General features: G+C 38.1%; 2 protein-coding genes across 5 annotated transcripts in view; one reads left to right on the top strand and one right to left on the bottom strand.

Moving 5' to 3' along the window:
- Positions 1 to 12979, bottom strand: part of LOC146453135 (voltage-dependent L-type calcium channel subunit beta-2-like) — a 27026-nt gene extending 14047 nt beyond the window's left edge. Inside the window, exons 1-2 of one of the 4 annotated variants that reach the window (XM_085096997.1) lie at positions 12738 to 12979; positions 12524 to 12580 (exon numbers count right to left, since the gene is read on the bottom strand). In XM_085096997.1, coding sequence (XP_084953123.1) covers positions 12524 to 12580; positions 12738 to 12821 — 141 coding nt within the window. In that variant the 5' untranslated portion in view covers positions 12822 to 12979. Of the gene's footprint in view, positions 1 to 5305; positions 5631 to 8566; positions 8703 to 9545; positions 9693 to 12523; positions 12581 to 12737 lie in introns of those variants that run through there. The other 3 variants (XM_085097000.1, XM_085096999.1, XM_085097001.1) reach the window with 3 other exon arrangements.
- A 3070-nt stretch (positions 12980 to 16049) lies between these two features.
- On the top strand, positions 16050 to 21458 carry LOC146453134 (uncharacterized). The gene has a single exon (XM_085097019.1). It carries the CDS (start codon positions 16050 to 16052, stop codon positions 21456 to 21458), a length of 5409 nt encoding a protein of 1802 aa, XP_084953145.1.
- The last annotated feature ends 3542 nt before the right edge of the window (positions 21459 to 25000 follow it).

The following is a 25000-nucleotide window of genomic DNA, read 5'->3' as shown; positions in this document are numbered from 1 at the left end:
ACAAGATTTTACTATTCTACAAGGTGTTTAATTCCGAACAATAATTTGTGCTTGATATGATATGATTCCAGAAAAAAAAAGAGCTATAAGAGTTGAAATCAACCCAGCCTATCTTCAGTATAAATTATTGATTATCTCCTAGCTTTGAGAATAGTAATTTGAGGCTTGTCTGGAATTAATATGAAAGTAATAAATGTTTAATGTGGACCAAAGAGAAAGAGGATTTTCTTGGCTCTACTACTAAACTGGAAGTTGCAAAGAAGTGTGTTTCTTATCAACAATGACAAAACCCAAACAACACTTTCTGACTTTTACGAATAATGTAAACAATAACTTTAAATATACAAACAGAAGCTTAAATATTTTTAAACTACACCTGAAAGAGCTTTTCTATGCAAATTTCTTAAAAAAGTAGCACGTTAAAACTCTAACATAAACCAAAACAAAACAAAGAAAAAACAATAAGGGCTTTTTACAGACAAAAAGGACTATTAAGTGCCAAAGAAAACTGTACAACGACAACTAAATTTATGTTAATAAAGCCAGAATATGTCATAAATATTTCAAAACCTTCCTCAGAATTTGCTCAGAACTTTCTGGAAGTCAAAATAGCAGGCCAGCACCCTTGGTAACTGTTACAACCAAAATGTGTGCATTCTTATTTGGTAACAAACATTGAGCACCATTCTTAAAATCAATACCACTATTCTAGAGACAAAGGTTCTAATTTACGGGTTAAACTTCCACATTTTAGAGTTGTGGCAAAAGAGAATATAATTCAATGAGATTTAAATTAAAGAACCTCTACACTCTTCTATACAAATCAAGGCAATTAAGCTTGAAAACGAACATGTATAAGAAAACAAATGAATAAAACATATACACATGTACACATTGTATGGCAAGACAACAGAACCTAGCCAGTATCGTGAATTTAATGTTAAGAGCTCTGTTGCAGAATTACAGACAACTGAATAATTCATATTTAATAAGCATTAAAACAAGGTAAAATTGAACTACAATTGTATGTATCAATAGTTGTTACTCTTAACCATTAATATTTTAGAAAAAAAAACATAGAGAACTTAAAACAAGATGTAGCCAAATTTTTGAAAAGGTGGTTGTCGCGAAATAAATTTAAGCAACCCTTTCATCTAGTTAACAACCCCAAAACACAGGATTTGACCCTAAAAAAGCTCAAAATGATGTGAAAGAGGAAAAAAGAAACGAGAAAAGAAAGAGAAGGAAAAAAGACTGGGTGACCTCAAGTTTCTTTTTTTTTTTCATTTGGCAACTTTGCAGAAAAAAAGCTTGCACCGCACTCTCAACAAGACATGATTCGAACAGACCTGTTTTCAAAAAATCCAGGTAGAGATAAATGATGTTTATTTGAAACTGCATCGGTCACAAAAATCAGCTGATCCTTTGCAGCCAGGGCTCACTCGACTGAATTTAAACTCTAAGTGTACTTGTAACAGATGGAAAATACCAAAAACAGATTGGAATAGTATGACAAAATTATGTACTGAAATAGTCAGGTTTGAGGCTCAGTATTACAGTATATACAGAGACTAGTTAGTGGTGAGTAGTGGTAATAGTGAAAATAAAAATAATAATAATAACAATAAATAATAATAATAATAATAATAATAATAATAATAATAATATTAATATACCTAATTAATAATTAAAATCAAATTAATATACCAAATCTTATTTTAAAAAAAAAATGAAATACCTATACAGTGATTCATCTCTCTGCTACAGTAGGTGTAGCAGGTGATGTACATGTAGCATGATGTTGCTTTCCTGTAATTTTTTCATAAAAATCCAGGCTAGAATTTTTTTATGGAATCTCAATTTTTATTCAAGCCAGGAACAGTTGCTGTACCTATAATTTTGTGGTCCTTCAAGTTGGCAGCCCTTCTCTGGCATATTTCAATGCTATTTTTGACCTTTTAAGTTACACATGGATTGCATAATTTGATAAAAGTAGCACACAGCACCCTCACTGAAAGAGCCTAACTGGAAGTGGAATTTAAGAATTTAAGTGGCAACAAGGATAAAAGAACACAGAAGAGCACTCCGTGTTTGTGACAGCAACTCAAAGATAGCGCAACACGCGAATCAGTTTGGCCATAGTATAGATTTTGACCAAGCCACCATTGTCAACAAGGTGCGTGATTACCACAAGAGACTTTTCCTTGAGGCCTGACATTCTCAGCAAGACCGAAATGAGGGCAATGAACATATTGACGTTCCAGAAATTTATAGCTCATTCACGTGATTCGTCCTGTCACGCGGTGATCATTCGTTACTAGTCTTGATTGTAGCAAGCGCAAACTGTGAACTGTTAGATAAGCCTTTGGTTATTTGACATTTTTTTAAACCGAAATGTCTTGCTAAGTACTTTTAAAAATTGTTTATAATGCATTCAACATTTTTTCCTTGAAATTGAAGCCTCTTGTAGTGTTTTCACGAAACATGTCAGGCTAGAGGAGGGCTGGTTGCATAATTTCTGACTTTTTGGTGACTTATTTGCACCATATAATGCCACTTTGTGCAATAAATCATCCTATACATTGTACTTTTAGTTATTTCATGCCATAAAAAACAAATTAACAACAAAAAAAAAAAACCAGGAGATTTATGATAAGACACAGGCCTGGGTTTTTTTTAAGACCTGTCCATGCGTTCTGGTTGCATTGGAATTTGGAAGTGTTGGTTTTTGTGCGGGGAGGAAAACTGGAAAACCTGTAGCCTGCGTAGCAGTCGTTTCCGTTTCCTTTAAGCCAAGCGGCGCAAGCGCGCGAGGGCATTGGGAAAAAAGGAGCAAAAAAAGTAGGAGCGGGAGGGAGGGGCGGGGAAGGAAAGGAAACGCCTGCCGCTGAGCCCAGACATTTTACTGAACGCGGTTCGTCAGCGAACGGGAGGCAATGATGTATTACCATTGGTCAATCGTCTGTCAATCAAACTCATAGACCAAAACGACATCCGGTAAACCGTTTATCAAAGATGAAAATACTGGCCGAGGTGGAAAAGAACCCTCTTGAGTGTCCTTTCCATTTCGAGTTTGCTTTGCTTTGGAAACGACTAAACTACTCTCGCAGGGAGATACGTTAATTCAGTTGAAACTGGAGCAAAGGACTGCTTTAGGAGCGAATGTCAATTCACATCAAGCAAAATCAAGAATTCTCGGTCACGCTCAAAATATAGTTTCCATTGCGCTTTGGTTTGTTGATAAGTATTATCGTCTCAACAAACATGGTGTCATTCGTTTTTCAAAATCCCGCCGGAAGTTTTAAAAATTTAAGAAAATTTGTTCTGGCTGTCGGCGGTCTCAAAGACACGACAACATATTGGAAGCAAAATTGGCTGGTCTGAAAGCATGTTTCGCATACGAACAAAGAAATTTTTATTCAAACTTTGTAATCATAAATAGGTTGAGGAGGCCTCAAGTAACTACTTTGTAGGAAAATTTCAGTTCTAACCACGGTCTGAAAAGGAAGTTTTCGATATTTAGAATGACTTTGTATTTCACGCTACCCGAAATACAATTTTATCCTGGAAATGCGAGGAAGTATTTCGCCATGTGGGACAAGTTCATTCTGTCTGTAATTCCAGCTGTAAGCAAATGAGTTGATACTCTAAAACATTGGCATAATTCGTCTTGGGTAATTCTATCTACGCTTTGTTCAAGTGACGGAAAGTTCGAGAAAATCTTCTAAAATACTGCAACTTGAAGAAAACAAGTTGCCCGCCGCGATTCTGTTTTCTGGCGCTGAGATTTACCAGAAGTTAACAATGATTGGTTCTCATTTACCCTGGTCCCAGAGGTTTTTCTTGATTTTTCCCCACATGAGATAGCTGCGAAGCGGCGAACGCGAGTCTCTCACGTGGGGAAAAATCAAGAAAAACCTCTGGGATCAGGGTAGTTCTCATTTGACATTTGACGTGACAGTGTAGGCCCCAAAGGAGCGAAGCCATTTGGGGGCGTTCGGTAAAATGTCTGGGCTCAGCGGCAGGCGTTTCCTTTCCTTCCCCACCCCTTCCCCCCGCTCCTACTTTTTTTTGCTCCTTTTTGCCCAATGCCCTCGCGCGCTTGCCCCACTTGGCTTGAAGGAAACGGAAACAACTGCTACGCAGGCTAGAAAACCTGAAATACAACTCTCAGAGCGCTCAGGGATGAGAACTAACAACAAACTCAACCCAACACAGAGCCTCAATGCCGGGAATCAAACCCTCTCATCATGGGGTTCTAATTTTTGAGTCCATGGATGAAGTATGACCATTCAAATGAAAGCTACCGAGCAGTACTTTCCTGTGGTACTGTTTATTACGCTGTACAAGGTGGTTCTAATTTTGAGTCTGTGGATGAAATCCTAAAGTGTGACCATTCAAATGAAAGCTACTGAGCAGTACTTTCCTGCGGTACTCTTTATTATGCTGTACAAGGTGGTTCTAATTTTGAGTCTGTGGATGAAATCATGAAGTGTGACCATTCAAATGAAAGATACTGAGCATCACTTTTGTGTGGTACTGTTTATTATGCTGTACAAGGTGGTTCTAATTTTGAGTCTGTGGATGAAATCATGAAGTGTGACCATTCAAATGAAAGCTACTGAGCAGTACTTTCCTGTGCTGTTCCTTATGCTGTACAAGGTGGTTCTACCTTTGAATCTCTGGATGAAATCCTAAAGTATGACTATTTAAGATAAATCCTATCTCTGCTAAATAGCTAGTGTTCAGTTACATGCAAACTTGAACAAATGAAATGAAATCCTAAAGTGCAATCATTTAATGAAAGCTAATGAGCAGCATGTTCTTGTGATTCATTACTGTTTGCTTTCATATTTAATAACAAAGTTGAAATTTGGAAAAAAAAGTTGAAAATTTCCTGTTTCAGTCCACTTTGGAGGACAAAGGTTTATGCAAACACAAAGCAGGTATCGTACCTGTTCTCAACAAACAATTACACGGTTGCCAGCTTACACGCATATGCTAATTCATGCACCCATGAATGTAATACTAATTGTGCAGCACAACGAAAAAACACCAGAAGTTGTTTAACATTAACATATTTTGCACTACAGTAACTTACTTCCCGATGAAATGGCACACATTTTTTTACAAAACAACAAACAAATTCAAATCACTACCATAAAAGACAAAAACTGGAGAAATTGTTAAAACACCGGAACTAATATTGAGCAACTTGCAATTTATAGATCTACGCTGTTAATACGACGATTCTCATTGTCTCGTATTTGTTAGAATACATACTTACGGAACAAAAACAACTTACCATTAGTGATAAACAAAATATTCTCGCAACAAAAGAACAAATTAATGTCCAGGAATGTTTCTCAGGCTTGGCTCACAAATTGCCAGATATGCTCTTATATAATAATACGTATTTTCACTTGCTGCGATGAAACTCTTCTTAAGCCAATGTTGCTTGATAATTCTGCAAAACTCTTGCTAAAAGATTCTACCAGTGGCTTGAAAATATTAAATATTATGATCCGAGAATGTAAAAAGCAAGAGCCAGGGTATTTAACATCACAGCAGAATTCTGCCGCGTTGAGACATTCTGCATGTCAATAGATCCTACAGTGTTACAGGTGCAAAGCACACATATAGTTTACAAATTCTGTTTATATTTAACGCATACTTCAATGATTATGATTGGTTACTCTGTCAGCTACATCAAAGTCAATTCTGCTCAGGTAATAATTTACAATTCCAATATCACAATTTTCCATGAAAGGGCAGTCAATGTTAAATTTGGTTGCAAATAAAGCAATGTTTCACATCTACAAGAAATAAAATTAAAGTGTTGCTGACAAGAACAGACAGAAATGTAGTAAAACACTGGATTTGGTTTGCAAATTTAACAACGAAGGGCCACCAGAAAACTCTCATTAAATATGTATATCAACAGCAAGCATGTCTTCCCAGCAACAGTTAAGCAGCGAAGCTATTGAGACTGAAAAAGGCTGTAAAACAAAAAACTTAGATCTTACACTGCAGTTGAAAGAAAAAAGGATAGATGGTATTGCATAAAGTACAATGCACATCTCTGTTAACAATAACACTAACAAAACATTATAGTGATATTACAACTAATTATGCAAGAAATGGATATTTAAACTGCCACCTGCCACCACAGCTTACATAAATCATTCATGGCAAAACATGGTGAGTTTTCACAATCATAGCAACACATTTATAATGCAACAAGAACTCTCCTAGTTACCCTGACACAAATTTAATACTTTTTACAGTGGATAAGAACTAAACTGCAGTGTAAATAGCAACACCTTCATTTTAAAGGATGGCCACTGCTTTTTAAAAACAATTTCAAATGAATTTTATTTATCACAATTTATCTCAACTGAAGGTAACAGTTCTATAAACAGAAGCCTGTTGCAAGGCCTATGAATGTGGGTAGTTAAACTGACTTCAAAAACTACATTAACTTACATTGCTGTGGTATAACTGCTCCAAAACTGAAACATTTAAAGTGTGACAGTGATATTTATATTTATTTATTTTATGTACATATGCAAAAACCTTTCCCACCTAAAAATTCCACTTAAAAGGACAGGCTCTTTTTGTCATTAGCAGTTTTGTGGATAAGAGTGTTATCCTTAGCTGACCAATTAGAAGTTCAGGGAAAAAACTGCTTATAAATTGTAAAGCAAATTATAAAAAATTTTGCTAATGGTTATTATTTTACAACCCTGTTTTGACTGCTGTCTGCATGGTGTTAAAAGAGGCTTTTACTTATGACACTTAAAGCCTTATGTGTAACAGAGCACAGAGGGGGGAGGGGAGGTAAGGTGCCTTATACCACATTACTTCCCCGCAGTTTTAAGATAACAATGTTCAGTTACACAGACCGACTCACAACACAACCTCAAAATGTCAAAATGCAACTACAAGTACTGAGTGCTCAAATAATAATTATTATTAAAAGAACCATGGTAGAGCACAATTAACACAAACAAAATATAAGGGTGAACCTGTCAGACTGAGCTGTTTGCCAAATAATTTCCAACCTAATTTATACCCGATTGTTTCACCTAAAAAGGGACTCTTGTTAAAACACTGATGAGGGCATGCTGTGAAAATTTATTGCTGGTAATAAGAAGGTATTTTTCCCACGACAGCCAGCTTTATCATTTTAATTACAGTTTGTGTCTGATCATGTCAAAGACCAGCTTACACTGGTTTCTCTTTCACATTGAAAACAGACTTTAACCTCTCATCTACATGCACCTTACATAAGATTGCAAAATTCACTGCACAGTTCACAACTTTCACACATTAGCAGACTCACATCGATGAACAGTGTCAAACACACATCCAACTAAGAGCTTTGTTTGATGATTGGGCTAGATGAAATGTGAAAAAATTCACTAAATTTTTAATTAGTGAGTTGTATCCTATAGACCACGCAAATTCATTTGTACACATTCATTGTATTTTCTAAGCTATGCTGTTCTACATGAACATACTGTATACTTCTCCACTTTGTGTCAGTTGCACTGTCAGCTACCCACTCTTTCCACCTTGACATGCAAGTCCAGCTCTCAGCAACACCAAAGTCTCTACCTGACCATTTTTGCTGATCATGTTACTGGTGTGGCTTACCTAAATCTTTTAGAGTTGTTCCACATTCATGTATGCTCACAGGAAGACTTCTAGGGGCCACCAAATGTAATTTACAGAATTGTAAGAAATAAAGGAAAATGACGAAGAAGCCCAAAGAGACCATGAGGCTTATGAAGCATGTGCTTCCTCAACTAATGAGGCACTGCTATAGAGCTTTTTTTGGCAACTTCTCAAAAATCCACAGAATGAACTTGAAAAAATTGGCTAACTTTTCAATTTGCAATCCATCTCAATCCTGCAGCCAAAGATAATTAACACTAGTTTCTGTGTACTAGTAGGGAAGCCATTATTTCAATGTTTCCACTGATCAATACAGATACATATTTTTTGGCTATTCAAAGTAACCATACTAAAACGTGGCACTGGCAACTTTAACTGAGACAAAGTTCTCAAAATATACACACAATGGATTCATATAATCTCAAGCATGGCCTTCACCAAACCTCTCCCAACCTTCCATAAAAAACACTGTCCTTGAAAATCTGCTATATCAAATTTCACAAACTCCAACTTCCTCAAACACCTTTGATTGTAAACTTTCCCACAAGGCTACCAACGACAAAAATCTGCTGTGTTGAAAAACCCCATAGAGCTGAAACTATTTACACAAAATCAGTTAAAAACATGTAAAATGTTGCAAGCACTACATCAGTTATAACAAGCACTTTACACACTTCTTGACAATTTCTGGCATTAAATGTCACACAGTTCAGATTAACCTTTCCAAATCTTTCCTGCTTCTGGGCAAACCACACTTGATACATCAATTTTGTGCTTTGTCAAGTTCATTTTTCAATCTTGAACAAGTCGATTAAGTTTGAAAAGTTTAACACATGAGGAAAATAGACCTATGTTCTAAGTTAGAAACAGTCAGAAAATCACTTACGATTTTAGGAACAGTTAGACTGCTTGAAGTTGTTTCAGCCATATACACAAATTACAAGACTTGAACCACACAATGTCCGACTACATGCCCAACAGTTTTGTAGAACTGTAGCATTTATCTATGTTTCTGTTGATACACTGCACTTCCCCATGGAACAGTTTAGAAACCAGAGTCTTCTAAAGTTAAAACATTTCATTCTGTGAAACTCCAGAAAATTCTTTGCCATAAGAAGCAAAACTGTGATCATTCATAACCAAAGAATATGACCTCAACTGCATTGTCCTTTCGCTATCAACCTTGACCATTTAAATAAAGGAATTCATAAAACAAAGGGACCTGTCATAAAAAAGCCGAAGACATACAAGATGAAAAAATGCAAAAGTTAGGGGCAAAAAGAGCACATTTTTTACATGTTTCCAAAGCATACTTGAAAACTTCACTAAATAAACACAAGCAAACAAATTCCAAGAACCCAAGATGTTAATACAAGGGACAGATTTCCTTGTTACAAATGTTTCACAGTTAGGACACTTTGGTGTTTCATTAAGTATTGTTTATGAGTGACATAAATATCAAAGCCTATATCATTTCTCAGTTTATTTTGAAGGCATGATTGCATGGCATATATGTGTAAATGACTCCATTTAATTCAAACAATGGTGCAACTCCTAAACATTATATCACACACTATCACACAAGTCAGACCAACAGAACTACATGTACTCTAAATATAATTATCTCTGCTTGAATATAACAGAAAACAGTCTTATTAGCAGTCAAATATTCACCTTAGTTCTTTCTATTTCTCATAACAGTACAAGGACTAAATAAGTTTTAGCTTGAAAGCATATTTCTGATGACAAACTTTAGTAATAACACAAGAACAAGAAGGTCTACATACACTATGTATCATAAGTCAAGAAGCCTGTAACACACAAACCACACAAATCAATTGCACAAAAGTGTTAATAAAGTTCACCTTGGTCTTTTTGTAGGACCTAAACATTGTGTATCAATCACAACATCAGATTTTGCCCTGGTTTTCATAGCAAACTGCCCAACAGACAAATGGACATTTCACTCTACAATCTTTCTCCATCACATATTCTCAGGAATGATTTAGTTGGCAATCTGTCAGTTAATCAGTTGTGTTGTGGGCTTGCTTACGTTATCACATGTATCAGATTACACAGGTTCTGTTAAGTAACATCACTGCTTTATTAAGCTATAAATTTTAAAAGCACAATATATATAATACTCAGTTTGGCCTCAGCCACCTGAGTCTAAACAGACTCACTAATGAGACTTACAAAAAGCATCAAATACATAAACACTAAAACCAAATAACCTCGACTTTTATAATCAAAAAGGGTGCTTAATACTTGTGTGTAATTTCTAGCAAACAAACAGAATCTACAAGAATGCTTAGAACACATCACACTGAAAAGCATACAAGGTTTTAATATTTACTGTCCAGATCACACTTGCTGGCAAGCCACCCACGGTAAAAAACAGAAGAATTACTTGCAAAAGCACAAGAATGGTAGTTGTGACAAAAATTACAAGGACTAATTTGTGTCCATCTGAGAAATTTTGAGAATGTTTCTTTTTCAGTTAATATATATTATTGGACACAGTGTAGTTATGTATCTGAACACAACAATTAGATAACTAACTTAACTACAGAATAAGAGTTGATTGTTGCTAGGGTGTTTTACGATGGTGTTTTGTGATACTCTGTTTTGATGTGTTTTTGTGGCACTTTTTTGGTGAAATGTATGAGGGTGAACAGATGGATTTTAAGAATCATCACTACATGCATGCATGCAACTAGTACCAGTCCAAAACCTCACGGAGGAGAGAGAAATCCCTAAAAACTCTGAGAAGAGAAGGTAGAGTTCCAAATTTTACACAAGTCGGAGAAGCCCCATCCTCCTTTATAACCTAATGTAAGCATTAACTGTTTTTTATAAATAAAAGAAATGCCAACGAAGAAAATGGATAAATAAACAAGCTTATGTTGTCATAACTTCTATAACAATTCAAATTTTGAAAAAATCAATATGTCACGTTTTGCGGGTTGGCAATCTTTAACTATCAGCACTGTTTGCAATTTTCAAATATGTACGCAGTTTTAGGCCTTCATTCTGTTCTGATCATGTGACTTGCCAAATATAGCTGTGACTCAAAAATCTTTAAAATATATCTAATTAAAGCAATAACCCACAAATGGCACAGAAAAGGCTGGAATTTGTAAAGTCATTAACTGACTTCACAATTAGCCAGAACCAAATGAGTGTGACTAATGCAATTTGACTTGAGCTAAAACCACAGAACTAGGTTGAAAATTATGGGATTAGAGTTACCTTGGTCAATAGCAAAATGGGTACATTGAGCACAAAGCTATCCAGAAAATACACAATAAAATGTCTAGCATCTGTCAGGAAAGGCTACATGCCAGATGCCGATTCATTCTAGATAGCTATTTTGGTCATGTTAATTGAACAATTAAAATAAGGTAAAAATAGAAAATACGTCAATCTCAAAATTTAATCCACGCAGGAGAAGCTATCAAAGTGTAAACAAGCTTAAAACCTACAAAACCTTTAATAACTCTTCTAAGATCAAGTGTTCTCCCATTCTGAAAACATAGAAGGTCAAATATTCTAAATACATGTACACAGCTTTGAAACATTCTGCCAGAGTGAAACTGACATCCATAACATGAACACTTGATGATTCATGACAGTATAAATAATCTTCAACTTTTGATAAGTATAACTTTTTCATCATTGTCAAAAAGATACATTTTTCTCAACTCTTTCAATATTTTGGTATATAAAGAAGGTTTCGGTCGCTTGTTTTGAAATTCACATTATTGCAATAAAAACTTTACACATTCAACATCGGGATTTTCTTCCTACTTATTGCTCACTTAAAAAATCAATGCCACCCAAAAGGTAAGTCGTGACCCCTTTTGACTGTATAACACTGTACCCTAAAAAATGCTCACCTGACTTGAACAAGATTAACAGTAACTACAGAAGTCAGAAAGCCAGAGAAAAACACTCTTTAGAAACCATACAAACAAGATATTATTACATAAGTTATTGTCATACGAAAATGGCCAAGGAAGCATACGATACATAGCCAGACTGTAACGCTATTGTAATCAAGTTATTGAAAGCGCTAGCGGTTAAGACAGTTCACCAGGGTTCAAGATATGTACCACGATCGCCTAACGACTAAAAACCGATCTAAAGTATAGGTACTCTTAAAACAATCAACGGCTCGCTTTGCATCAGAACTGCTCAGCGCGATCATCGCAGATAAGTGACATGATGGTCGCAGACCGAATGAATTATTATATATTGGACAAAATGACGGACGAAAAACAAGCTATAATGTATAAACTAACGAAGAGGGTTTATAGCCAGCTAACGGCCATCAAGTTACAGTGATTAAGGCCTTCGCGATGCTTTATTACTGCCTAAATATATACGTAAGAATCAATTTCCCTCAACGGCTATGACATGAAAAGTCGAACTATTTTGCCGTGCAGAAGCCAATGATATGTCTTCGATTGTAAACACGCAAAGGACATTTTCGGCTAAACACGGCCTTACAGTTCGGCAATGCTCCGTTGTGAGACAAAAACACCACCAAAAACTCGCAAAGGTTTTCAATTCTTGTGTACAACAGCTTGCTGGGAGAATAATTATGCAAGAACGCGAAAAATCTGACTGTTGTGAAAGCCACCGAGTCTGTTCCTTTCACGTATTAATATGCAAGTATGTCGACCTCAACGGTCAAATTGAGCCAAGCTCGCGTTATTTTTAAAACAGAATAGCCTAAAATATACCGAATATTTAAAGCGACATAACCCAGGCAAATTATAACATTTTCTATAGGCCCAATTTCAACTTATTGTCGAGGTAATAAAGTAGCTGTATATACCTTCGAGAAAACATCCTTGTATGGTCGCATCCTTCGCGGGTACGGCCGATCCCAACCCTAAATAAAACGACAAACGCTAAGTTAAGAAGTCTGCCGCGCAGAAAATAAACCAAACATACGTCAAACGCTCCTCGTTTCGCTTATGACTGTCATGAATAAGCGTTGAAGGGAATAAGCGAGCTCGATTGTTCGATCATCCCCTCTGAAAACTAACCTGATCAGGAACATCGCTCGCAGTTGACACAGACTGTGTAGAGCCCGCTATGTCATAATACGGGTCCCTAGGTTCCTGAGCCATCACTCGGTCTTAGGATAAGAATCATGCCATGGAAAGAAGGTATCTGCACGAATCGTGGACGACAAAATAAACTTTTGAGGTGTATGAATATAAAATGTTATATGCAGAACCACATAGACACTCCAGCAGATGGCGGCTTCATCATTTGCATCTTGTGACGTAACTGCTACCTTGCGCCTGATTGGTCAACGCACTCAGCCTCGACTCGAGCCTCGACATTTTTTGAGGAATTTCTGAGGGAGACACTCGCATTTCCAACAAAAACATTGAAAATTTCCTCTTTGATATTTCATCATATTCCGTCTAAAAAAGGAAGCAATAAACGTGACCGGAAGAAGAATTTCGTTTCTAAATTTATCAGTATCGCGTCAAACAATTCAAGCGCCCACCTGAATTTTGTGTGGTCAAATTGCCGTGGGAAGAGTAGTTTTCCTTCATGCGCATATTGTTATAATTTGTGCAGTTTTAAGTGCATCAAAGGAGCGTTAATAGATAATTTAGACCAATTCAAATCCCTTTAGTGTAGATCAATCCTGGTTGCTTTAATCAACCTGTAAGTTTCCTGTAATTTATTGTGAGCAGAATTCACCCAGCAAGGGGTGACCTTAATGCGTTCACTGAACAAAAACAATTGAAAATTAAAACCAAGTCGACAGTTATCATGGCTAGTGTTAAAGCTATTGGCGAATTATAATGTAAATTTGAAACAGTTTTCTTTCCACTAAACATTCCGGAAAAAACTACACGTTAAAAAGTTACTTGCCTCGTCAACTTATAGCATTTGATTGAAAAAACAAAAATAGCAGTTAAATTTAATCATGTCATCACGTTTACCTTTTATTGCGCAATTCCTATTGAATTCAAGTCATACTTTCGTTTTACAAGTTCTGCGATTAAACCGTATGTCTGATGTACATCAACGAAATAAAGCATGGACCACAGAAACACAGTAGCAACTCTTATAAATTTTCGTTATAGAAATGGGGGGGAAACGTTTTGAAAAATTATACATGCAGTGTTTATATGGAAATACACCGGTGGACCACACCAGTCATGTTTAGTCAAACACACAAAATGAGCAAATGAAACGAAGCTAAGCGCGGGAAGGTTTCTGATTGGTTCAAAAAATGTTTGTTTAATTGAGCACGCAAGCCTCACGAAAGCACGTTGCAGAATTCGTTGCAGAGGCTTTCTGAACAAGTTTTTAAAAATCGCAGAATTCGTCAGGTTTGGAAGTTAATACGTTAAGTAAGTTGTTGTGACTTGGATCACAACAAAGTTGCTACAGTGTATTGTCAGAGGCAAATCGCATCCAAAATATGTCTGGTGTGAAACATACGGCATTTTTTTAGTGCCGCAATCATTGCCAAATAGAGAACCAAGCGCAGCTCTCACAACGACAACAGCAACAGAAAATCGGCAGGAATATCCGTTGCTGCATACGCTGTACTGTTGCTGCATATGCTGTACTAAGGTCGTTAAGCAGTTTTCGGAAGGCAACTTATGAGCCCGTGAGATGCCGCAAGAAGTTACACGGAGCGCTACCAAATGAGATAGTCTGTTCGGCCAGACCGCCTGGCTCTCATGGCAAACGAACGGATTCGCCAGCCCTGCTATCAGTAGTATAGAGACAATAAATGAATCACGTGCCTGATACTCAGGTTACGCCTACGATAACTGGTGAATAGCCCCACCCCCGCCGGCTCTCTGACTCCAAGGGATACCGTGATACGCAGAGTGGTAGCTAGAGAGTTTTCTCCAAAACCGATGAGTGGTTTCAACTTCGGGAAAAATGTCGGCTCGTCGTGTGTTATTTTCATAAGAGAGAAGAACTGGAAGAAGAAGAACCGGGAAGAAGCTTGGAGGGTGGACAGGAATTAGAATTAACCGGGATCGGCCTGTGATTGGCTTGAAACACAAAATCATGACTACTTCACAGTATTCCGTGCGTGAAGAAGAAATGCTCTCCCGGAAAAGCACAAATAATGTAACTTTAACTTATTGCAAGGCCAAGCCCAGGATCGGTATTACGATCTCGTGCACATCAATGGGTACTAAGAGAATAACGTGACAGCTTCTGATTGCGAAATATCAAACGAGCACGTGAACTGAATAAAATGCATAGAATTATACTTTTCTTTTTCAATCAGCCACTGTCATTAACAATTTTAAGTGGAAATTCTTTCTAAATACGATCAGTTTAATGAATAATTCACTGCGTACTAAACCATACTTGAATGACTCAGCGGCGACGTTAATTTAGAATGCTGATAAAAACAAAGAACGAGAGATGTGATGCTGAAGATTCGCTGCCAGACTCATTTCTGCGCCTTGGTTTTGACATAACTGTCGATTTCAGTCTACTGTAAACTTTACTATTTTATTGAATAACTGTATGATTCATAAGGAATTTTTGGCCAGTTTCGTTTATTTTCGTTTAGTGAAAAAGCCTGTATTGGGGTAATTTTATTCTGGCTGTTTTTAAAAATGAATTATAGCCATCACACACATTAAATTCTAACGCACGCGCGTCATCAGTTCTTCACACTCTCTATATTCCAGTTCGCCTGGCTCAGGGGCAAGGAATGTTTGCTTTCCTCGAAAAAAAAAATTGTTGGAAAAGTAACTGATAAACATTTTCGTGACGGCCGGTAGTACGGCCAGTGCGAATATTTTGTATCCTTCCAGTGCATCTTTGTTTATGTTGGTTTATATTCATTGTTGTTCTTTCTCTATTACACCGAATCGAGCTGGCGCTCGATTCAACGCAAGTGATATGCCATCTTGTGTTGGATGATCACGTCAAAATTGATTGATGGACAAAAACACAAGACAAACACACCAATTCTGAGATATGCTTGGTAGAACGCATCGATTTTCGCATGTGCTGGGCGGTGACCAAGCAGGTAATACTTCCGCCAACGTACATGTTGGAAACGAGTAGGGACTGGAACTAGTCGAATTCGCACGTGATCATTTGTATCAGATTTCTCGGATAGATTCTTGTTTTGAGTGTGACTCTCGAAGGAACTCTGGAACATTATACTTCTAAATGTAGCGGAATTTATCTTGTACGTCGGAAATAGCGGAATTCTTTCTCAAGGAATGTTATCATGTAATCTTCGAGTTTATCAAGTATTAAAGAGTTTGGTCGAATACAACATTTTGGTGCCGGAGACCCGGGATTGAAAGCAAGGAGAACAGAGCACGTGTTTTGTGACCTTCGCCATGTCGGATGTCAAAAAGAAAATTCTGGAGCGCTCAGGGTTCAGAGTTCACGTTCGTAGAGTTATGAACGATGTGAAGGAGTTAATCAACAACGGTGATGTGGAAAGCGTCCGACTGAAGCTGAAATCGCAAAAGATTAACCTGGAAAAACATCAGAAGGAAATTGCATCGCTTGATCAAGAAATCGCAGAATTATTGCAAGCCGACGCAATCGAAAAGGAAATCCTGGAGCGCTGCGATTTTAATGCGTCGTTACAAGAAACGATCTTATTGATAACCTCATGTTTGTCGTCTCCTAAGCAGGAAGCGAATGATGTCGAAGAAACGGTGACATTGCCATCGGCGAGTCCGCAAGGATCTTTCCCTGCTCAAAATGGCGCGAAGAGCACAAACAAGGCAAAGCTACCGAAGCTCACGTTACCTAAGTTTACAGGGGATGCTACAAAATGGACAACATTTTGGGACAGCTTTTCATCCGCAATTCACACGAGTGAGGATCTGAATGAAGTCGACAAATTTCAGTATTTGAAATCATTATTGGAGGGCGCTGCAGCCGAAACCATTTCTGGTTTACCTCTCACGAGCTCAAATTACAACCATGCGGTCGATCTCCTAAACAAGCGGTTCGGAAGCAAACAAGTTATCATCTCTAAACACATCGAGATGTTAATGCAACTACCAAAAGTGAGTGATACTGGTGATCTTAAACAATTGCGGCAATTGTTGGACAAAACAGAGTCGGCTGTTCGAAGTTTGCAAGGAATTGGAATTTCCATTGACACGTACGGAACATTCCTAACCCCAGTGATCATGGCGAAAATTCCTCAAGAGTTGCGTTTAATTTTGAGTCGTGGTATGAGCGACGAGTGGGACCTCGACACATTAATAAAGTCGTTTGCAGAGGAGTTACAGATACGAGAAAGGTGTGCTCTGGGTCCAGTGACAGATCAGTCGAAAATGAGAGAAAAACGAGAGTTTGGATATGGATTACGGTTCGGTCAAAACAAGAGACCCCCCACGTCGTCGACACTTGTTTCATACAACGACAGACCTCAACAAAATAAGGAAATGTGGTGTACTTTCTGCAGTGGACCGCACCCTTCGGCGAGATGCGCTGTTGTTACGGAGCCAGAAGCGAAGAAAAGAATTCTCCGCCAAAAGGGGCGATGTTTTGGTTGTTTGAGGAGTGGTCATGTGAGCCGAGATTGCCAAGCGAGATGTTATCGTTGTGGCGGGAAACATCATGTATCGCTATGCGGCGTGCAAAACTCTTCACCACAATTCACGCAAGCAAGAAGAACCAATCAGGAACAAACTGTGAGTACAAATTTGTATTTCACCCAAGATGTTAAGAATAATTCTGTTTTGCTGCAAACTGCCAGAGCCAGGATTGGAAATCCTAATGGAGGAAATTCTTGCCATGTGAGGGTTTTATTTGATTCATGTTCTCAAAGGTCTTACATAAGTACACGGTTGAGGAGCAAGTTAGGCCTGCCCTCATTTGGAAGTGAAACTGTTCTGATTAAAACGTTTGGAAACAATGAAGCCTCGTTGAAGAAATGTGACATTGTTCAATTTGCACTGGAATGCCAAGATCAGTTGAAAGTGTTTGTCAATGCTTATGAAGTTGAACTGATTTGTGGACCCATAGCCAACCAGACCATTGAGATTGCACAGCAAAGTTACCCTCATCTACAAGGCTTACCTCTTGCTGACTATTCCCATGGCGATGAAGATCTTGAAGTAGATATTATGATTGGTGCTGATTATTACTGGTCCATTGTCCAGAACCATGTGGTACGGGGGGAGTCGCATGGACCTGTAGCAGTTCGTACAAGGCTGGGTTATGTTTTGAGTGGTCCTATTAACATAGCAGGTGCATTGCAGAGCTCATCAAGTGTTAACATGTCGCATGTTATGAAGACAGAGTGTCAAGTAGTTGAAGAAGACTTAAAGTCAGTTGATGTCTCTCTGAAAGAAGAACTGAACAAATTCTGGGACTATGATACTCTGGGAGTGAAGAATAGAGAAGAAGAATTCTATGAAGATTATCTTGCCAAAGTAAAGTTCAATGGTAGCCGTTATGAAGTTTCTCTTCCCTTTAAGGAAGAACATCCTACAATTCCAGACAACTACTTGGTAGCACAGAAACGCCTCAGCTCCTCATTAGCAAGATTGAAGTCCAAGCCTGACATTCTACAACAGTATGATGACGTCATTAAGGACCAACTGAACTCTGGTGTTATAGAATTAGTTGACAAGAGTCGTGATCACGAAGTAATACCAGGAACTGTGCATTACATTCCTCATAAGGAAGTCGTGAAGGAAGACAGAACCACTACCAAACTAAGAGTAGTGTATGATGCTAGTGCTAAATCTCAGAATGAACCAAGTCTGAATGACTGTCTGCTCCCTGGTCCAGCCTTAACACCATTGATCTTTGACATTCTCCTACGATTTCGTCTCCACAGAGTTGCACTGATTGGTGACTTGGAGAAAGCATTTTTAAATGTTGAAGTGGATCCTGAACAGAGGAATTTGTTAAGGTTCTTGTGGATAAATGACATCAGTTCCTCGAATCCGGAAGTCATCATCCTTAGATTCACACGGCTTGTGTTTGGCCTTGTCTGTTCACCGTTCATTTTGAATGTAACCCTGAGAAATCACTTAAGCAAGTATGAGAACATTGATCCAGACTTTGTGAACACTGTTGTCAGAGCTTTGTATGTGGATGACTTTGCATCTGGAAAGGATTCGGTAAAGGACTGCTTCGAACTTTACGGAAAATTGAAGTTGCGATTCAGAGAAGGAGGTTTCAACATGCGAAAATGGGCATCGAACAGCGAAGAGCTAAATCAGTTGATTGAGAAGGAGGAAGCTAACCTGTCATCATCAACTCAGACACCTTCAGAAACCAGTCCTTCTTTGACAAAGTCTAGTGTTCTCGAAGAAGACCTCATCAAAGTGATGGGAGTTCCATGGGATAGGATAGAAGACAGCTTCAAGTTTGATCTCGCAACCTTTGCTACACAAGCATTGGATGGAACACTGACAAAGCGGAAACTGTTGAGCATCACTGCTCGATTTTATGATCCATTAGGCTTGCTGTCACCAGTTATGTTGCCCTTGAAGTGTATGTTTCAAGAGATATGTCAGCTCAAGATTGGCTGGGATGAGGCCCTGCCAGAAGAGCTCTGTTTAAAGTGGAAAGAAGTAGCAGAAGACATGTCGAGAGTTTCAGTGATAAGTGTACCTCGCTGTGTCCTAGCTGGGATAGAAGCAGAAGATGTCAAGTCTATTCAACTGCACGGTTTTGCAGACACGAGTAAGATTGCTTATGGTGCAAACATCTATGTTCGGGTGACAACCTCTAATGTCAGCTATTCGCAGCTGTTAGCCTCTAAAACTAGGGTAGCACCCTTGAAAGGAGAGACAATTCCTCGACTGGAATTGATGGCAGCATTGACTCTAGCAAACCTGATGACAGCTGTGTACAAGGCATTGGCTTGTACCGTCAAGGTTGATTCTGTGTTCAATTGGATTGATTCTCAGATTGTATGGTGGTGGATTAATGGAGAGTCAAAACAATTCAAGCAGTTTGTGCAGAATCGAGTAACAAAGATTCGAAGTCTCTGGAGTAAAGAACATTGGGGATATTGCCCTTCTGAACTTAACCCAAGTGACATTGCCTCGCGAGGAGCCAAGAGTTCCGATCTTGTTTCCAATGATCTATGGTGGAAAGGAGCACCATTTCTAGAGAAGGAGAAGGATCAATGGCTAAGCCCACCTAATTGTCCTGTTGGTGAAGGAACCCTCTCAGAAGAAACTACAAAGAAATTGAAGAAAGAAGATGCAGATGGCATCTCACAAGTAATGACCGTATTGGTCCAAGCCTCTGAAAACATCTCTGAAGTTGTCCAACCAGAGAGATTTAGCAGTCTCAGCAAGCTTATTAGAGTAACTGCCCTTGTATTGAAGTTCATCAGACGGATTAAAAGAGTTCCAGAAATGCATTCAAATGTTAGTTCACAAGAAATGAATGCCGCAAAAATCCTCTGGTACAAAGACGTTCAAGGGAAACTTGATGAAAGGGAGAGATCAAGTTCGACTTGGGAACAGTTAGGAGTCTTAAAAGATGAAGATGGAGTATTGCGATGCAAGGGAAGGATTCAGAATTCCTCACTTCCATACTCAACCAAGTTTCCAATCCTGTTACCGAGAAAGCAGCACTTCACAAGATTAGTAATTGCACAAAGTCATGAAAACGTGAAACACAATGGGGTTAGAGAAACTCTCACTGAAACTCAGTCACAGTTCTGGATAATCAAAGGACGACAAGCTGTCAAGGATGTACTCTCTAAGTGCATTACATGTAAGAAGATACAAGGGAGAGCTTTCAGTAGCCCACCTCCTCCTCCATTACCTTCATTTCGAGTCTCAGATGATCTAGCCTTCTCCAAAGTTGGTGTAGACTTTGCTGGCCCCCTTTATGTTAAGAATATCTACCAGTCCAAGGGAGACATGTTCAAGTGTTACATTGCTCTATTTACATGTGCAAGTACCAGAGCTGTGCACCTTGAACTCACACCCAATTTGACCGCCAAGTCATTTCTAAGAGTGCTTAAACGTTTCTTTGGAAGACGAGGGATACCCAACCTGTTCATCTCAGATAACGGGAGAACTTTCAAAGATTCAGAAGTTCAGAAGTTCGTTCTTAACAAGAACATTGACTGGAATTTCAATGTGCCCACTGCAAGCTGGTGGGGCGGTTTTTTCGAAATCTGCGTCAAACTTGTGAAAAGGTGTTTGAAGAAAGTACTGGGAAATGCAAAGCTTAGTTATGAAGAACTGGAATCAGCCCTGATTGAAACTGAAGGAGTGTTAAATTCCAGGCCGTTAACCTATGTTTACAATGAGTTGTCAGAAGCTCCACTAACACCTCATCTCGTAATTGGTCGACGTCTCTTGGAGCAACCCTCCGCTACCAGTGTACCTCTGAGCCCTCTAGCCCGACGGGAACGATATTTGGAGAGTCTCCTCGCCCACTTCAGAAATCGATGGAGGAAAGAATACCTGACTAAACTTAAGGGAGAACCGAGAAAAACCATTCAAATTGGTGACCTTGTGCACATATATGCAGACAAAACACCTAGACAGCAGTGGAGAATGGGGAAAGTAGAGAAGCTGTTGCGAGGAAGAGACAACGTTGTTCGCTCCGCTAAAGTGGCGACAGTAGACAAATCTCTACGCAGGATTTGCATCAAGCGTCCAATTCAGAAGCTCTATCCTCTTGAAGTTAATGTGTTTGATGAAGGAGCAGCTGATATGGGAGCTGTCCAGTGTCACAGAGCAAGGAACATTTGTGTAGTCAGAGATGAAGATATTCCAATCGTGGTTACTGCATCTTAACTTTCAGATCTAAAACTTTGAACATTGGACTGAGTTTAAAGAGTTATCTTTACAGTTTCGCCTTATGATTGACTCCGTCAATCAGGGGGGAGTGTGTTGGAAACGAGTAGGGACTGGAACTAGTCGAATTCGCACGTGATCATTTGTATCAGATTTCTCGGATAGATTCTTGTTTTGAGTGTGACTCTCGAAGGAACTCTGGAACATTATACTTCTAAATGTAGCGGAATTTATCTTGTACGTCGGAAATAGCGGAATTCTTTCTCAAGGAATGTTATCATGTAATCTTCGAGTTTATCAAGTATTAAAGAGTTTGGTCAAATACAACAGTACAGACTAGACTTTGGGTTGCTCTGGCCGGCAAAATGACCATTTTGTCCCAAAAAACGCCGCTTACACGCAGTGGCTTCTTTCAATTCAATTCGTTTATTTTGCCATTAACCAAAAAAATACAACATAAATACATTATAGACGACACACAATATTCTTACTATTACAATGTTCATACTTAACTATTTACAATATTAAAAGGGTTAAAGGCTAGGAAGCCTATATAGAAGCCGGGGGCTTATTAACTATGGACTTCCTAGAACTATAGCTTCTGTAACGATCATTGAACGAAGTCTTCTTTTCTTCCGTTGGAAAAGGCTTAAAGAGGCAGCATTGTGAAGCATTATAGTTGGACGACCCGCGTACTTGTAGGCTGTTTTCAGTAACCATGGTAACAAATGAAACAGAGCATAAGTCTCCCTGCACCTCGATGTCTGCGTGATAAGATAAGAAAAAAATTACACAAGTATAGGAACAGGAACTTCTTAGCTCCACTTTTGACACTTCCTGTACCGGATCTTACACTTCCCTACCAAGGGAGGAGAGGGGTTAACAAATACAATTATGATCTGCGAGCCACAGTGACAAACCGATGAGTGGTGCCGGATCTCTCGTAGACCTGGATCAGTAAACTATTTCAAATGCAAAATATAGACGGTAGTCTGATCCTAACGGCGGAAGTGGCGAAAAATAAACAAATGCATGGCTAGAACAACCGAAATAATTAATATCAAATTAACCCGATGTTTCGGTTTGCAACACAAACCTTCCTCTGGGGCTGAACGAAAAAAAAAAAAAAAGAGGGTGGGATTGAAGCCGGGTGGGAGTGATTATCCTAAAAGTACAATTAGGCAAAGTTGGTATGGGGGTCTATCCCCCAGGGAGCTAGGAACTCGCTCTCATGTGGCGGGGAAAATGAATGAACCTCTAATTTTGGTGAACACTTTTCAAAAAGTTTGAAAGGGAAACAATAAACAGCCACACTTCGATTACTGTAGTGAGATTTGGGGTTGTTGCAACAAAACACTATCTACTGAACTTCAGAAATATGACTCCAAAATCGCGCGGGACGCATTCTATTAAGACTAAGTTATGACACCAATTCCGACTCTCTTATCGATAAACTTGGATGGAGAAATTTGGATAAACAAAGACCAATTAATAAAGCTAAAATAGTATATAAATCACTTAATGGATTAGCTCCAAATTACCTTCTTTCTACATTTACCTATCGTAGCAACGTCTCCAGTTACTCTTTGAGAGGCACCAACGACAATCTTACTATTCCTCTTCCCCATACAAACCTTATGAAAAATAGTTTCTGGAGCAGTGCTTTGGAATAGCCTTCCTATTGAGCTGCGGCAGGCAAATTCTTTTGAGGCCTTCAGGGCTGGATACAAACAACACTTCTAAAAATCTATCCACACTTATCTTAACTTATGTAAAAGATGTAATGACAATTTTGATTCATTATAGTAGTTTTAGCTTAATGTAGTAATAGTGTTTTTAAGTCCTGATGAGTTGACCGTGTTTAAATTCATTAATTAATTAATTCATTCATTCATTCATTCATTCATTCATTCATTCATTCATTCATTCATTCATTCATTCATTCATTCATTCATTCATTCATTCATTCATTGATTCATTCATTCATTCATTCATTCATTCATTCATTCATTCATTCATTCATTCATTCGTTCGTTCGTTCGTTCGTTCGTTCGTTCATTCATTCGTTCATCCGTTCATTCGTTCATTCATTCATTCATTCATTCATTCATTCATTCATTCATTCATTCATTCATTCGTTCGTTCGTTCGTTCGTTCGTTCGTTCATTCATTCATTCATTCCTTCATTCCTTCATTCCTTCATTCCTTCATTCCTTCATTCAATCATTCATTCATTCATTCATTCATTCATTCATTCATTCATTCATTCATTCATTCATTCATTCATTCATTCATTCGTTCATTCAATCAATCATTCATTCATTCATTCATTCATTCGTTCATTCGTTCATTCATTTATTCGTTCATTCGTTCATTCATTCATTCGTTCATTCGTTCATTCGTTCATTCATTCATTCGTTCGTTCGTTCGTTCGTTCATTCATTCATTCATTCCTTCATTCCTTCATTCCTTCATTCCTTCATTCCTTCATTCATTCATTCATTCATTCATTCATTCATTCATTCATTCATTCGTTCATTCAATCAATCATTCATTCATTCATTCATTCATTCATTCATTCGTTCGTTCATTCATTCGTTCATTCGTTCATTCATTTATTCGTTCATTTGTTCATTCGTTCATTCGTTCATTCGTTCATTCATTCATTCATTCATTCATTCATTCATTCATTCGTTCATTCGTTCATTCGTTCATTCGTTCATTCGTTCATTCGTTCGTTCATTCGTTCATTCGTTCATTCGTTCGTTCATTCGTTCACTCGTTCATTCGTTCATTCGTTCATTCGTTCATTCATTCATTCATTCATTCATTCATTCATTCATTCATTCATTCATTCATTCATTCGTTCGTTTGTTCGTTCGTTCGTTCATTCATTCCTTCATTCCTTCATTCCTTCATTCCTTCATTCCTTCATTCAATCATTCATTCATTCATTCGTTCATTCAATCAATCATTCATTCATTCATTCATTCATTCATTCGTTCATTCGTTCATTCATTTATTCGTTCATTCGTTCATTCGTTCATTCGTTCGTTCATTCGTTCACTCGTTCATTCATTCATTCATTCATTCATTCATTCATTCATTCGTTCGTTCGTTTGTTCGTTCGTTCATTCATTCCTTCATTCCTTCATTCCTTCACTCCTTCATTCCTTCATTCGTTCATTCGTTCATTCAATCATTCATTCATTCATTCGTTCATTCGTTCATTCAATCAATCATTCATTCATTCATTCATTCATTCATTCATTCATTCGTTCATTCGTTCATTCGTTCATTCATTTATTCGTTCATTCGTTCATTCGTTCATTCGTTCATTCGTTCATTCCTTCATTCATTCATTCATTCATTCATTCGTTCATTTGTTCATTCGTTCATTCGTTCATTCGTTCATTCGTTCATTCGTTCGTTCGTTCGTTCGTTCGTTCGTTCATTCGTTCATTCAATCATTCATTCATTCATTCATTCGTTCATTCGTTCGTTCGTTCATTCATTCATTCGTTCATTCCTTCATTCGTTCA

This window comes from Pavona decussata, unplaced genomic scaffold, assembly GCF_977016875.1.
Source record: "Pavona decussata unplaced genomic scaffold, jaPavDecu1.1 SCAFFOLD_348, whole genome shotgun sequence".
In the NCBI taxonomy this organism is placed as follows: domain Eukaryota; kingdom Metazoa; phylum Cnidaria; class Anthozoa; order Scleractinia; family Agariciidae; genus Pavona; species Pavona decussata.
Note: the sequence above shows the minus strand (reverse complement) of the source record. Positions and strands in the feature narration are given on the sequence as shown.